This window comes from Triticum urartu, chromosome 2A (assembly GCF_056163025.1).
Source record: "Triticum urartu cultivar PI428250 chromosome 2A, HENAU_Tu73, whole genome shotgun sequence".
Taxonomy (NCBI): Eukaryota; Viridiplantae; Streptophyta; class Magnoliopsida; order Poales; family Poaceae; genus Triticum; species Triticum urartu.
Genome location: NC_141874.1, coordinates 754,053,384 through 754,069,918, shown reverse-complemented (window position 1 = coordinate 754,069,918; position 16,535 = coordinate 754,053,384). Strand labels below are relative to the sequence as shown.

The 16,535-nt window shown below is 46.1% G+C and overlaps 1 protein-coding gene and 1 pseudogene across 2 annotated transcripts; one reads left to right on the top strand and one right to left on the bottom strand.

Annotated features, from left to right (window-relative positions):
* The first annotated feature begins 3,279 nt into the window (after positions 1-3,279).
* Positions 3,280-6,269, top strand: LOC125534599 (cysteine-rich receptor-like protein kinase 44). Of its 2 annotated transcripts, none has more exons than XM_087545475.1 (7): positions 3,280-3,495; positions 3,575-4,409; positions 4,506-4,767; positions 4,930-5,158; positions 5,268-5,418; positions 5,511-5,719; positions 5,826-6,269. In XM_087545475.1, the coding sequence occupies exons 2-6, from the start codon at positions 3,723-3,725 to the stop codon at positions 5,706-5,708; spliced, it is 1,527 nt and encodes a 508-aa protein (XP_087401601.1). In that variant the 5' UTR covers positions 3,280-3,495; positions 3,575-3,722; the 3' UTR covers positions 5,709-5,719; positions 5,826-6,269. The 2 variants fall into 2 exon arrangements, with proteins under 2 accessions (XP_087401601.1, XP_087401600.1); XM_087545474.1 differs by having other exon boundaries at positions 3,601-4,409; positions 5,826-6,268.
* A 2,384-nt stretch (positions 6,270-8,653) lies between these two features.
* On the bottom strand, positions 8,654-9,860 carry LOC147987808 (uncharacterized; annotated as a pseudogene).
* Between the last annotated feature and the right edge of the window lie 6,675 nt (positions 9,861-16,535).

The following is a 16,535-nucleotide window of genomic DNA, read 5'->3' as shown; positions in this document are numbered from 1 at the left end:
GGGCATACGACCTTCTTTGTTGCGTATGTACTGTCGGGCAATTCGTTATCCTTTGGAAGCTTCTTCTTCAATATTTTCAGTAGCTTCTCAAATCCTTTGTCAGCCACAGCATTCTTTGCCTTCCACTGCAGCAATTCTAGTACGGTACCGAGCTTTGTGTTGCCATCTTCGCAATTGGGGTATAACCCTTTTTTGTGATCCTCTAACATGCGATCGAACTTCAGCTTCTCCTTTTGACTTTCGCATTGCGTCCTTGCATCGACAATGACCCGGCGGAGATCATCATCATCGGGCACATCGTCTGGTTCCTCTTGATCTTCAGCAGCTTCACCCGTTGCAGCATCATTGGGCACATCGTCTGGTTCCTCTTGATCTTCACCAGCTCCCCCGTTGCAGCATCACCGTATTCAGGGGGCACATAGTTGTCATCGTACTCTTCTTCTTCGCCGTCTTCCATCATAACCCCTATTTCTCCGTGCCTCGTCCAAACATTATAGTGTGGCATGAAACCCTTGTAAAGCAGGTGGGAGTGAAGGATTTTCCGGTTAGAGTAATACCTCGTATTCCCACATTCAGTGCATGGACAACACATAAAACCATTCTGCTTGTTTGCTTCAGCCGCATCGAGAAACTCATGCACGCCCTTAATGTACTCGCAGGTGTGTCTGTCACCGTACATCCATTGCCGGTTCATCTGCGTGCATTATATATAATTAAGTGTCCAAATTAATAGAAGTTCATCATCACATTAAAACCAAAGTGCATACATAGTTCTCATCTAACAACATATAGCTCTCCAGAGCATCTAATTAATTAAACCATACATTGAAACTATTAGAACATTTTAGTGCGAAAACAAATGCGATCATAATCGCAACCAAGGTAACAATTGATCCAACGGCATAATGATACCAAGCCTCGGTATGAATGGCATATTTTCTAATCTTTCTAATCTTCAAGCGCATTGCATCCATCTTGATCTTGTGATCATCGACGACATCCGCAACATGCAACTCCAATATCATCTTCTCCTCCTCAATTTTTTTTATTTTTTCCTTCAACAAATTGTTTTCTTCTTCAACTAAATTTAACCTCTCGATAATAGGATCGGTTGGCATTTCTAAATCACATACATCCTACATAAATAAAATCTATGTCACGTTGGTCGGCATAATTTTCATAAACAATAAATGAACCAATAGTTATAAAGATAATATATATACCACATCCGAATCATAGACAGGACGAGGGCCGATGGGGGCGGATACCGAAACCATCGCACTATATAAGATGCAATAATAAAAGTAAGAAAATAATACAAGTATCTATGTAAACATACAAGTAAGAATATTTTTCCTTTCAGAAAGAAGATAAGAACAAGAGGCTCACCACGGTGGTGCCGGCGATGAGCTCGGCGCGGGTGATCGACGGCGGTGAAGACGGGGACGGGGCGTGACGGACCGCTAAACCTAGACAAATATTATGGAAAATGGAGCTTGGAGGTCGAGCTTGGAGAGGAGAAAGCTTAAGTAGTGTGGCTCGGGCATTCCATCGAACACCTTGTGTGCATAGGAGGTGAGCTAGAGCACCACCAAGCCCTCTCCCCCTTGGCCAGAGAAAAACAGAGCACTGGGGTGCTCTGCTCGCGAGCGAGGGGTATATATAGGCACCTCATTGGTCCCGGTTGGTGACATGAGCCGGGACTAAAGGGGAGCCTTTGGTCCCGGTTCAAGCCACCAACCGGGACCAATGGTGGTGGGCCAGGAGCGAGGCCCATTGGTCCCGGTTCATCCCACCAACCGGGACCAAAAGGTCCAGATGAACCGGGACCAATGGCCCACGTGGCCCGGCTGGCCCCCCGGGCTCACGAACCAGGACCAATGCCCATATTGGTCCCGGTTCTGGACTGAACCGGGACTAATGGGCTGACCCGGCCTGGACCAATGCCCTGTTTTCTACTAGTGACTAGAAGATCTAGTGCTAAAGAATTTTTTGCCATACCATTCACACTTCATTTGCTTTATGGTAGCAATGCACAAAAGGGACTTTTGCAAAGTTCATAACGAAGTGCTTAATCTTCATGATGGTCGCCACATCCAGGCCAACATCTGCATCATGTCGTTGCACAAAATCCATGGCAAAGGTAGGTACCCCTCCACAACGGATGCAAAATAGATGTTTGTTTGGAGTTAGCTATTTTCTTTTATTTGAAAACCCCATCATATATTAATTAACTTAAAACATTCATGCAATCACTCATTACGAAATTTGCCACGCAGTGTGTAACAGTATAAAAAAGTATACCATCAGACCTATTATCAAAACTGAACGTTGCAATCTCGTGAGCCACCATATTAGCCCTCCTGCTAATCTTGAAGATCTTTATACCCGCCAACAGCTTAGAGGCATTCAACGCCTCCTCCTTTAGGTCCATCAGAGTTGACCTGTCAACACCCTCTCTTTCAAACACAGAAGCCACAAAAGAACAGCCAGTTTCCAAAATGATGGGCTTGTCAAGAGTGATACCAATATACAGACCGGAGTTAGCTTTTTTTCATCCAAAGCTGCTCCAAAAAGCTTAAACAAACGGAGCCTAACACACCTGGTGGACAATCACAGTCGAGCCATGTTATGTGGACTTTATTAATTCAAAGTCGGTCGATGCTTGCATCTACGTTCTAAAAGAAAATCACACTCGGGTCATTGGGACATTTTTTCATAAGGCCAAAATCTACGATGTTATGTGGGCTTTATTAATTTGAAGACATACACTCATATGGCCACTATGGCAACCGCCATCCGAACACAATTGCTTTTACCTGATGGATGTGGAGAAATGTTCCAACAACCACCAAGAAGATGTGGCATGTTTGAGGGAATACGGGAAAAAACAGAAAGCACATGGTACCAATCCCCAAATGTATCTAGTAGCAATGCTCCAAAAAAAAAGATGGTCAAGAGACTCATTATGTATACAAAGTAGGCACTTTTTCTCCCCCACACATCCCCTTTGAAGGAGCACATCTCAGGTCAAAATATTCCCAATGAGTGCTAGCTAGGAGAAGGTTTTAATAAAGGGTAAATTGAGCTTCCATAGGTGCCTTTTTGGAGACACGGGATGTACACCACACAATTGCAAGTAAAATATTTCACAGAAAAAAGTCCCTTTCCTCCGTGGAATCCACACACACCACCAATTCTAGGGAAAACAACAAGAATATGATCCTCAACGCGGAGCCAATTATTCAACCTTTGATATATAGCTAGCACACTAGTGATGGACATGGCTCGATCGGATGGTCACGCGCGCCAGCACAGATTGTTCCTTCCTTCCTGTTCAAAAGAAGTGTTTCGCCGCTTTGTCTATTTTAGTATCCAGGTTCCCCTCCTCCACCTCCACCACTGCATCAACCACGACGCGTTTCTTTCTCCTCCGGCCTTGGACTGGCGCCGGCGCCGGCAGATTCGGGCTCCAGACCGACTGACTCCTCGTGGGTGAGTGGCCACACCCACTCTGGATCGACTAACCGATTCAGAGCGTTGTTTGCTACTGAATCGACTGACTCATCCACAGTGTTGTTTGCTTGTGAATGGACTCAGGAATTAGGAGGTCCAAGATCGCGGGTGAATCCGGAGGGATCGATGAACAAGACGCCGACCATGCGGATCCAGCGCCGTGGGATGTTCTAGTGGCGCCACCGATCGATTGCAATCCGTAGGAGATGGATAGGGTGACCAATTTCTTCGGAGCGCGGCGGGACACGACGACGACAACGACGACGACGAGCCTCTCTGCGACGACGACGAGCCTCTCTGAGTCCTGCGGCAACCTATACAAGTTCCTTTTGCCCAGGTTCTGGCGTCCTGTGAGTCAACCGGATGATTGTGATGGTGCCTTCACTAACGCAACCTCAGAGCGACGTCTTCATGATCCTGAGAGGGCACTGGTCGTGATGTATGGCGATCGACATCTATACTACCTGAATGCTGTTCCATTTTCGATTTCGGATGATGGTCCTTCTCCCCCCGCCAACACAGCCTCAACGCCGATCGATGGTGGTGCAGCACCGGCAGCAGCACTAGCACGCTCTCCGGATCCTCTTGCTCCCAGTACCCTGGAGACCATACAGGGACCTCCACGCCACCTGGATGGTGATACATATTCGATTTCGGATGATGGTTCTTCTCCCTCCGCAAACACAACCTCGACGCCGATCGATGGTGGTGCAGCACCGGCCCCAACACGAGCACGCTCTCCGGATCCTCATGCTCCCAGTACCCTGGAGACCATGCTACAGGATGAGAGCTCAAGGCCGCACCACATACCGCTGCAAGAGTTAAAGGAGATCACGGATAACTTCTCCATCGAGCGGGAACTTGGCCAAGGTGGTTTCAGCGTCGTATATAAGGTAAATCATTTAAGATTATCTGACTGTACTTCTCTTGTCTCAAACCCATCTTTGTCTGTCTATCTGTAACTACACTCGATCCGAAAACTTGAACAGGGAGTGCTGTGGAATGGGGAAACTATCGCCGTGAAGAGGATCGCATCGTCACTAATTCCAGGCCTGCAGAAGCAGTTCGAGCGTGAGGTGTACCATCTTATGGTGCTGAAGCACCCAAATATAGTGCGGTGCGTAGGCTACTGCTACGAAACACATAATGCATGTTTGGAGTACAACGGGAAATATGTTTTCGCAGAGACAGCAGAGAGGTTACTTTGCTTGGAGTATATGCCCAAGGGAAGTCTCAACAAGTATCTGTCAGGTTGGTTCCAGATTTCATTTTCATTTTAGATTCTAGTTTCCCCAATTTTCTAGAAACCTTAACTGTTAAAAAACTGTATTTTATACACATACTATCATATAGAGAAAAAGAATCATAGATTTTGTCTGTCTTAGAATGATCCTCTTATGTCTGCAAATGCAGATGAATCTTCTGGACTTGATTGGAGCACACGCTACAATATAATCGAGGGAGTTTGCTATGGCTTATGTCATCTTCACGAGCAAATGGATTTGCCTATTCTTCACCTTGATCTAAAACCTTCCAACATATTGCTCGATGATGGTATGCTCCCAAAAATTTCAGACTTTGGTCTGTCAAGGCTACTTGATCAAAAAAGAACTATCTGCACTTCATCTCGCGACGGAACATTGTAAGTTAATTCCACTTTTAATACCATACATTCTAGTATGCATAAGAACTATCTGTTTTCAGTATGGTCACTTCCAACACTTCGAAATTGTATTCATGCTATGATTCAGTGGTTACATGGCGCCAGAATTTTTGAATGGAGGTACAATTACACCAAAATCAGATATATTCAGTTTGGGTGTAATAATCTTGGAGGTAGTAACTGGACACAGGGACTACCCGGACGTTACTAGAACTACTTCAGATGAATTTATCGAGCTTGTAAGGAAATTCTTTCTCAAGTTTCCAAATGGACCTCTTTGCATTTTACCTTTCGCACCCTAACCTTTTAGATGTTTGTTCTAATTCTGCAGACTATTAGAAAGTGGAGAAATGTGTTACAGAGAACGCCGGGGTACTGGTCACTAAGAATAGATTGCCAACAAATAAAGAGATGCCTCCAGGTAGGCCTAATCTGTGTGAATCCTGAACGCACCAAGAGGCCTCCGGTAGTGAAGGTTATCAGTATGCTTCAAGGATTGGAAAGTATTGACTATAGCATTTTGGAATGAAGCGACGTCAAGTATGATCAGTTGCTAGCGCTTTTATTCTCTTGTTAGCATTGTACTCCAGCATCTTTCTGGGTATCTAGTACGTATCTGACAACCTTGCATTGATATGTGCCACAGTGAGCCGCTGCATCGACACTTGTAAGAGTGGGTGGACCGATGCTGTTGATGACCTGACGCTGATTTGCAGCACGGTGAGCCGGTGCGTCAACTCCTAGCCATCCACAGATCATGGCTGGGGGCATTGGAGACCGGCATCGACCTGTCTGCGGCTGGCAGCCTCAAGGAGCCTTCCCCGGCCCTGTCGTTTTAGCACACGCTACTCGCCTTCCCCATTAGTCCCAGCCACTGAACTCTTATACGCCATTGGCTTGCTGAAGCGTGCAACACTTAACAGTAGCCGATTTGAGGACTGGCCTGTAAATTCAATGTGGTATATTTAATCACAGTGTGCGATGTGATGCGATGCTGCTCCTGGTCTGATATGATGATACCGGCTCAACCTGTGCTCTGGGTTTTCATAGTGCCAGGCTGCTCTGCTTGTGTGATGGTCGTTGGCACAGATAGTGTATTTGCACATCATCCAAAATGCTCTCTGTTTTCCCGTTTTCTGAACCGTGGACAACCAAGCAAGCAGTACACTGGCTCCACTGAACTATTTTGCAGGCTATCTAAGTATGCATCCCAGAACAGCAGCAGTGGGAGATTGGGATAGTCGACACCTCATAACTATCTCCAGTCCCGCTGTAAATTCAAACTCCACTAATATTGATAGATACTGACCACGGTCATCGGTAGTGGGCAAGCGGAGGCCAAGGTTTAGCTCGCCGTCACGCGTAGCATTGACTGACTGATCTACAGTACAACTGAGTGGTGGTGATCACCACATGCCCACGCCTGAGTGGTGGAGATGGATATCGTTGAATTTCTCCTGGTGGCAAAGGTTTCTCACTGTCCATCCATGCATGTGAACAGGAGTGTCGACTAGCTCAACTTTCTGCTGCATGCTAGTGTTGGTCCGGATGTGTTTCCATTTCCTAGATGGTCTGAACAATTGCCAAGAAGGAAGCTACTTGCAGCAGTCCAACATGATCTGGCATACAGTTTTTCCATTATAAGGAGGCTTAGATGGAGTAAGCAAGGAGCGAAATAGACGGAAACTTTTCCAAAGTAGACAGATAATCAGAGATTGCATGGTCGCAAGACAATTTCATCACAAATCATATAGAGATACGATTCTCAGCACCCGGGTGCCCCTACACCCTCTACGAACAATAAATTCAAAACAAATTCAAAGAAAATCACAGCTGACAAGAACACTCAAACACACAAGTTTTCGTGATACTTGGTCTGAAACTAGCATGGCTCGAGAGAAAAGCTGATAAGCGCAACAAGAGATGATGACATCCAACTTGTAATAACACAAAAATTGTCTGGATTAGGTATTAAAAAGCATCTTGCAACATTAGAGACTTGTTTAGACTAAGATGTTTTTGCCAACATATAGACACTGCCGACAACATTGATGTAGTGCGACAAACTCAGTGACAACTAACAACTGCAGCAGCCCTTCTTCACCTGCGGAAAACAAATGCGCTAATCTGTTACTAACATGATACAAATATAGATAAAACCTAATAGTAGCACCTAGTGGTATGTAACAGTGTATGAACAAGACATGTTTATAAACTCATGATCAGCCGAGCAACATAAAGAGCTACATAACACCCCCTAAAAAAGAGCTATATCATATTACTGGCTATATCTCCTCGGAAAGTCAGAATAACAATGACAATCAGCCTTTTCACACAAATTGTTCGTTGGTGGACTAGCATGATGGGACAGCTGTTTGCAATAACAAGATGGGCTACTAAAACAAAGGAAAATCCGGGCACAACATTTGGATCATTTGCATTCCATTTATGATCCGAAAGAGGGTTCATTTTTTTACTTAGCATTACCACCATTTTTAATTGTTTGTCTGTGTTATTATTAGCATTGTGCGAATCCTATAGACGAATGGATGGTAGTTTGAGGGTGCATGTTACCCATCACTGGCTGCCATTTATTTTCCAAAGAGAAGAAAACATATCCAGAAGATTTTCTTACCCGTCGAACTATTTCAGCACATTAGCATATCAAATCAGACCGCCATCCTATACATTATGCAAAATTTCAGCTCCATCACATGCACCATCAATGGATGTGCCTAAAAGCATAAGACAGACATTTAATAAAACTCCAAGAAAATGACAAATGGATGTGCGAAGGCAACAGTGAGTTTGTTACAAAGATGAATTGACAAATATAAGTAAAACATAGCACTACTGTATTCATGAAACAGATAAAACCACATATGTTGCTTTTTGCAAGAAATATATTCTTTATAACAGTATATATAGCTAGCTCATACCTAAGAATTTAGCATGTAAGAAAGAAAGATATGGCATATAATTTATCTCATGTACATCAATCCCTCCTCAACTAGTGAAAAACAAAACATGCTAAAACTCATAAACACTAGAAACAAATGTGATCTTAGGTATTCATATTAAATAAATGGAGCCTGATTAGAGAAAACAAATGCAAAAAAAGGTGTATTACTGTCTTACGTATGTGCTAGTAACATGTTGAATGAGTTAACAATCTGACATTTGACTTCAGAATATTACTCTTCTAATATTTGTTTTTTTACCTCCCATGGATGAAGACAACTACATTGAATGATAACACAAAGGGATGTAAGCTTGTGTATCTAGCCAACGAATAGTGAAGAGTGAAGACGACTATATTCAATGATAACATATACTAAACAATACGGCTATAAGTTCGTCTATCTAGCAAAGGACAATTGTAACCAAGTTTAAGTTGTTAGTGCACACTTAAGAATCGCAACGAAGGTATTCGATCAACCATGTACATAACACAAGAATATTATTAGGTTACTCTTACAATATGAGGATTAAGAATGAAGAATCACCTGGTAGATAGAAACTCTTTAAAGAATGATAGTAACTATACCTACAGTCTTGACAAAGTTTCATAGACTGCATTGAATTTAGTTGAACCATATAGATAATGTCGTCTACAGATAAAAGTATTCCATCAGTATCCTCAATGCATCCCACTATATGTCCCTCATATGCCCTCTTTCCTTCAATCTGAGGAGGGAGCCCAAGAATGTTATGCATATCCATGATCTTCAACATCTCCCATGTGGCAACACCATGGCAATTGACATTCATCTGCCACATTTGCAAGCGAGGATAAGACAATATGGCCATGCCAACAACACCATCCTCGGCCTCGATGATCCAATGGCTGCCATGGCGGAAAACATTTGTAACGGGAGGCCCATTGATCACAGTTAGGCTATGCTCATCCAAATCATACTCAAGTATGTGATCGCTTATATAATTCTCTAACCAGTAAAGTGCATTACCAACAAGCGACCCAAAAACACGAAAACCCTCGTGATCGCATGAAACGATTATTGAGATGTTATTGCTCCATTTAGCAGTCTCGGAGGAGTAAACACATGCCATTATGCGATAAGGCTCTACGTGTTCGGAGATCAACACCACCTTGAAGGGGTTCGAGTGACATCTTCCGTGCACGTGGTTACGGTCGCTGGCAGTGCAGAGCACAGCGGCGTTGACGCAGTAATTTCTGTTTTTGATGTCTGGCGGAAAGGGAAGGTGGCGAGCAGCTCTGGTGATGAGGTTTGTCACTATAACCTCATCCCCCAGCTGGTCCGTGTGAAGGAGGCGACCGTGGCGGCAATCGAGCAACTCATGGGTTCGGACGTTGCCGAGGTGAGTAGCGATACGGTCGGGACGGTCCAGGGCGGGTGTGAACTCGATAGAATCGGAGATGATCGTGAAGAAACCGAGAAGGGGGCGGCTTCCTGTGGTGTGCACAGAACCAGCGGTGGAACTTGGGGTCCGTGGCGGCGCATCGCCACTGCTTGCAGACGGCGGAGGCCCGGAAGAGCGAGGAGGGCTCCGGAGGCAGACGGAGGAGGATCTCTCTCAGGAGATCGTCGTCTTCAAGCGGCGTGGCCCGGAAGCTGCCGCGACGAGAGAGGACCGCTCCGGATCTCTCCTCACTCGCCTGGACATGGGGACGGAGGCGCGCGCTGCAGCTGCGGGCCATTCCGGCGACACCCTTCATCGCCGCTGCCGCCGGCAAGACCTAGCTTGCGGTGACACGGGAGGCAATAGCGAGAAGGAGCAGCGGCCTGGGTTTTGTTCGCTCCCATTGTTGTTGGGCCCTGACTGACAAAGTAGTACGTATTGGCTATTGGGCCGCCGTTCACTCGTTTTGCTCGGGTCGACTGCTGCTGCATCCGCGCATACGATTGGGTTTCACCAGTTTCGTTAGAGCTACTTTTTCCCCTCCTGTTAGGGTTTTTGGTCCTCTCGTCGCCGGCGGCGACTAGAGAAACATCCGTCCTGGTTTTTCTCCAGCTACCTTCGGGATCTCTTCTCTGGCAGAACGAAGGGCGGCGGGGTGCTGCTACCCGGTCTTGACAGCCGTGAAGGATCTAGGGCTTTGGCAGATTGGTTTTCTCCCTGTCTAGGGCAGGGGCCGTTTTCGTCCTGTTCATAGCCATGGCGAACAGCAGTAACTAGAGAATGCCCCGCGCGTTGCTGCGGGAATCTCTGGCTATATATTTCAGTGATTTGATTGCATGATGCTTCCATCATTGAATTAATAATATATGAACTAAAGCTAAAAATAAATATTATATATTTTATTTGATTATTGTGTAGTTAAAAAATATTTGAATATAAGTGGCATAACGTAATGGAAGTTTTTTCATGCATGTTGAGTGGACTTTGTATGAGGTGACATGTGTGGTGTGGTGAAAGGTGTGCATGAGCTCAACTAATAATGGAAAACTGAGAACTGAGCGTGGCAAGGCGCGGGAGTTCGCAGCCAGCCCACCAGTGTTCAAGTCTCGGCTTGAGCATTTGGTGCTCACATATTTTTCTTCTATAAAAAAATGCCAACAGGCTAGTCTAGCCCGGGTTGGTCTTGTTTTATTAATAAGGCATTTCACAACCTTTAGGAAGTAAATAAATTAAATAATTATCTAATCTACTACCTCCGTTTCAGTTTACAAGTCCTGCACGTATACATAGGTTGCCAATTTTATTACCCTTATATAACCTATATAACACAAAAATTATACCTTTTAAAAGTAGAAACTCCGAAGTTTATGTTGGTATATTTTTTGTAATATATGACTTGTGTTAGGTTGGTCAAATTGACGACTAGGGGTACGCGCACGCCCTGTAAACAGAGAGAGAGAGAGGTAGTACTACATATGTCTAGTGACAAAATAAAACATGTTGGTATGGTTTGCGTGGGCTGAAAAAAATGTTAGTGTATGGTGAAGTGGTATGCTTGCATGTTGAGAGAATTAGTGATAATGGAATAAGGTTGGCATGGGCTGAAAAATATTATTAGTGGATGCTGATGTGGCACACTTGGTGAGGTGGATGACTTGCATGTCCAGAGAATTAGAAGTAGTGGGGATCAACTATTTAGGTATTATAGATACCTCTGCATCAGTCAAGGGGAAAGGAAAGATTGAGAATATGATGAAGGAGTTGGCTCTAGAAGAGGGCGATCTGGATGATGTGATCTTTGATGAAGAAGACGAGCCTGCGGAGGAGGACCTCCATTGGATGATCCTGGCCCGCGTTCATATGGACAAAGATTTCAATAACTATTGGTTCTTCCGCACCATGCGTGCAGCGTGGGATTTAGCCAGAGAGGTTAAAATTAAAACCCTGGAGGATAACTTGTTCATCATGAAGTTTGATTGCCTTGGCGACTGGGAGACAGTGACGCAGGGCGGTCCGTGGCACTACAGGGGTAACCCCGTGATCATAGCTCCGTATGATGGATTCACCAAACCATCGACTGTTGAGCTGTTCATGTTTGATGTTTGGGCTCGGATCATTGATCTCCCACCAGCGTATCATGGCAAGGTCAAAGCCTTGGCCTCAAAGCTCGGAGAATTTGTTCATTCAGAACCCCCTTCATTAGATTTTGGGGGGAATTTCTTCAGGGTCAGAGTTAAGCTTGATGTTCGTAACCCTCTGAAGAAGGCAACCTCCATCATTCGTGCAGGGGAACGCGAGATCTTTGCTGTAAGGTATGAAAGGCTCCCGGATTGGTGTCAAGTATGTGGCATGATGGGTCATCAGCTCAAGGAACACGACAACGGATTCCACCCTCCATCGGCCCTAGTTTACAGGAACATGAGTGCACCGGAGATGACCAGCTGGGCGACCAAGAGGCGAAACAACTGGAAGCAACAGCCAAAGAGTTCAGCGACAACAACATCAGGGGGCGATCTTGCTACAGAGGATGATAAGCAGGAGGAGATAGAAGCTGATATGGAAGACACGGATGCAAACCGCAAGCGCTCATCTGATGAGGTTTTGGGACATTCCAACTCAAAAGCAGTACCGGGTCTTGAGTTGGCCCTGGTTGAAAAGAACAAAGGTGGACCGGTGGTGGTGCCACTCAGCCCTCCACAACCAAAACAGGACCCGAAGAGGTCCAAGCTGACGCAGGGTGACTGAGGAGAATGTCAGTGCTGGAGGGAAGAAGGCCCATGCTGGCCTGAAGATTAATGATGCAAGATCGGCGGCCTCCTCGGTGGAGGACCATCGGGCACAATGAATCTCCTATGTTGGAACTGTCGTGGGATTGGCAACACCCCGACAGTTCAAGAGCTGCGGGAACTCACAATAAAGTATGCCCCTAGAGTACGTTGCATTGTCGAAACTCAGATTAGTGGAGTTAGGGCAGAAAGTCTAGCAAGTACGATAGGATATGATAATTCTTTTGCTGTTGATTCCTCCAGTATGAGTGGAGGTTTGGCCATCTTTTGGAACAATGAAATAAAGATTGAGATTTTTGGTTACTCGCGTTACCATATTGATGTAAAAGTGAGTGATCTTGGGGGTGATGCATGGAGATTATCTTGCTTCTATGGAGAGGCCCAGACTCACTTGCGCTAGCTATCACACATGGGACACAATGAAGAATTTATTAACTCTCCGTAACATTCCGTGGGTCTGTATTGGAGACTTCAATGAAGTTTTGAGGCATGATGAACACGATGGAATTGGTACTAGGAGCCAACCACAAATACAAGGGTTCAGAGATGCAGTTGACATTTGTGGGCTTGTAGACCTTGGGTACAAGGGAACAAGATGGACGTATGAGAAAAAAGTTACTGGTGGAACATATACTTGAGTACGTTTGGACAGGCTCTTGGCTTGGTAGGATGGTGTGAACCGTGAACAATTCCCCGATGCAGTGGTCCAACACCTCACGGTAGCCACATCATACCATACCCCACTACTGCTGCAGCTATCAGGTGTACCAAGTAGGAGGGGGGAGAAATTTTTTCGTTAAGAGGTAATGTGGGACATACATGTAGAATTAAAACCTACTGTCCGATCTTCCTGGGAGCTGAATGGCCCGAGTCTGACGGCAAGTGGGGTTCGTGCGAAGCTTGCAGCTCTTGCAAATAATTTGGGTGATTGGTCGAAGGCAACGTTTGGCAGTGTTCGGGGTGAAATCAAGAGCTTAAAGAAGGAATTGGAGAGGTTGCGCAGTGGCGTCCAGCGAACAGCCCCTTCTAGTGCAGAAATAAAAATCAATGGTCGTCTGATTGAGTTATACATGCGCGAGGAGATAATGTGGCGCCAACGTTCTCGATTGCAATGGTTATCAGAAGGTGACCAGAACACGCATTTCTTCCATCTTCGAGCATCCATGAGAAGGAGGAAAAATCTAATCAAGGAATTACAGTGGGCAGATGGCCAACTTACGGACGATGAATGATGGGTGCTGGGGTTACAAGAGGTGCTCCAACATGTACCGACCAAGGTCGCGCCAGAGATGAATGATGTTTTAATGGCTCCCTATGATGACAAGGAGGTGAAAAAGGCACTTCTTCAGATGTTTCACACTAAGGCACCGGTCCCCGATGGTTTCCCCACACACTTTTTTCAGCGGCACTGGGATATATGTGGAGAGGCAGTGACTAAGGCGGTGTTGAGCATTGTCCGTGGCGAGGAGAGCCCGGAATGCTTGAATGACACAATGTTGGTTTTAATCCCTAAGGTATCAAACCCTACACTTTTGACACTGTTTAGACCTATTAGCCTCTGTAATGTCTTTTATAAGATTGCCTCAAAGGTGCTAGCTAATCGTCTCAAAGTGATTCTTCCTGACATCATATCAGAAGAACAGTCAGCCTTTGTCCCAGGCAGGCTTATCACAGATAACATAATATCTGCATATGAGTGTCTTCATTTTATCAAAAGAAATAGATCAAAGAATAATAGCTATTGTGCACTCAAGTTGGACATGATGGAGGCATACGACAGAGTTGAATGGGGCTATCTTAAGGCAATCATGGAGAAGCTGGGTTTTGCTGCACCATTGGTTAATGTTATTATGAATATGGTGAGCTCAGTTTCGTTCTCAGTTATGTTCAACGGTGTTAAATCGGAGGAGTTCAGACTCACACGAGCTATTTGACAGGGAGATCCAATCTCTCCATATCTCTTCTTGTTGGCAGCAGAGGGCCTTTCGTGCCTTTTAAAATCTCAAAACCAGTCATCCTAGCTCAGCGGCATCAAGGTGGCCCCATCGGCTCCATCGGTGAACCACCTTTTATTCGCGGATGATGGCCTGCTGTTTTTCAGGGCGAGTATAAATGGAGCAGAAGCGGTATCAAACCTATTGGATACATATTGCATGGCTTCGGGCCAAAGAGTTAACAGAGAGACGTCATCTATCTTTTTCAGCAAGGGAACACCGGAGATAGTACGTAATGCTGTCAAGGGTTTCTTGCATGTTCCTGATGAGTCCTTGAGTGACAGGTATTTGGGGATGCCGACGGATGTGGGGCACTCAAAGAAGGGTACTTTCAAATATTTGAGTGACCGTGTGTGGGACAAAGTTCAAGGTTTGATGAGCAAATGTTTATCATCAGGAGGCAAAGAGGTGCTTATTAAATCCGTCGCCCAGGCGATCCTGGTTTTCTCGATGTCTTGTTTCAAATTGCCGAGAGGTTTGTGTGATCATATCAAGTCCATCATTCGCAAATTCTGGTGGGGATGCAAGCAAGGACAGCGGAAATCAGCTTGGGTCTCATGGGATATTATGACTAGGCCAAAACAATTGGGTGGGCTTGGTTTCAGGGATCTCGAATTGTTCAATTTGGCACTGCTGGCGAGGCAAGCTTGGCGTATTCTGCAAGAACCAGCTACTTTGAGTGCTCAAATCCTTAAAGCTTCGTATTTTCCGGACAAATCAATTCTGGAGGCGGAATTGGGATCTCGGCCCTCTCAAATTTGGCGTGCAATCATTGAAGGCCGGGATGTGCTCAAACAGGGGCTTATCCAGCGAATTGGAAATGGCAGAACCACAGACATTTGGAACGATAATTGGATACCGAAGGAAACTATCCCGAGGCCGATAACTTCATTGGTTGCGGCTCCTCCTAGGAGGGTCTCGGAGCTACTACAGCCTGCGGCTGCAGCCTGGAATGTGGGTCTCGTCCGTTTAGTGTTTCTTCCTTTCGACGCTGATGCAATTCTTAAGATACCAGTGTGCACAAGAAATTTTTGGACGATTTTTGGGCTTGGTACCCGGATAGCAAAGGAAGATTTTCTGTTAGCTCTGCGTACAATTTTTTGGTTAAAACAAAACTGGAAAGAGAAGAGTGGCTTGAGGGCAGAAGCGGATCATCTAGCAATGACAGGGAAGGAAAATCATGTTGAATAAACCCCAAGTCTGAAGGTTTAGGCTAGTGTCCATTTACTTTCTTCAGTTTCGACAGTTTAGTCAGTTTCGTCAGGTAGGTTCAGGCAGCGAGATTAGCTCGTTTCTGTTAGCGTTTTGATTGAGTCCTGCGCCCCCTCCTGATCGCTCGTGGGATGGCACGAGCACCACGATCGGTGGTGGCGCAATGCAAGGGGCCACGACCCCGTTTTCCTTGTTAGTTCAGAAATAAAAGGAGGAGACGAAGACCAGAAAAGTTGCAAGTTTTACGCAGCAACAAACCTCCCTGTTCTTCCTATTCTCGTTGTTCTTCAGAGAAAGAGAGAGAGATCGAGGTGAGGTGAGGGAGATAGGCTAGAATTTGCCAACAATTGGTATCAGAGCTGGTTCCTGATCGAGGGGAATGGCGGGCCCTGACGACTCCAGCGGCAGCAAGTCGCCGGCCACTCCGCGGGCAAAGGTCTCTGATGGCAACGAGCTTGCTGTGGCCGAGAGACCCACGGCGCGGATGGCGCGCGACATCGGCGGTGCGGCATGGCCGCAGCTGACCCGATCCAACTACACCGACTAGGCCGTCCTGATGCAGGTCATGATGGAGGGTCGGTACCTCTGGGACGCCGTCCAGATAGGCACCGCCGAGCGCAGCGAGGATCGTTTGGCGCTCGAGGCGATCCTGCGCGGCATGCCGCCTGAGATGGGGCCCACGCTCACCGCCAAGGCGACGGCGAAGGAGGCGTGGGACTCTCTGAAAACGATGCGGCTCGGTGTGGCACGGGTGCGGGAGGCCAAACTCGCGACCCTGGCCAAGCAGTACGGCGACATCAAGTTCGCCGACGGCGAATCGGTGGACGAGTTCGCCATGCGCCTCACGACGATGGCGGCACAAATGGCGCAACTAGGTGAGACAATTCCTGAGAAAAGAATTGTTCGTAAATTCCTGTCGGTAGTGCCCAAGCAGTTGTCGCAGATCGCTCTGTCGATCGAGACTCTGGTGGATCTCGACAC

Excerpts from the sequence above, each read along its gene's own strand:
- LOC125534599 (XM_087545475.1), top strand. The coding sequence starts at position 3,723 with ATGGATAGGGTGACCAATTTCTTCGGAGCGCGGCGGGACACGACGACG. Across the intron at positions 5,159-5,267 it reads TCATCTCGCGACGGAACATT|TGGTTACATGGCGCCAGAAT; the intron begins GTAAGTTAATTC and ends GCTATGATTCAG. Across the intron at positions 5,419-5,510 it reads CAGATGAATTTATCGAGCTT|ACTATTAGAAAGTGGAGAAA; the intron begins GTAAGGAAATTC and ends CTAATTCTGCAG.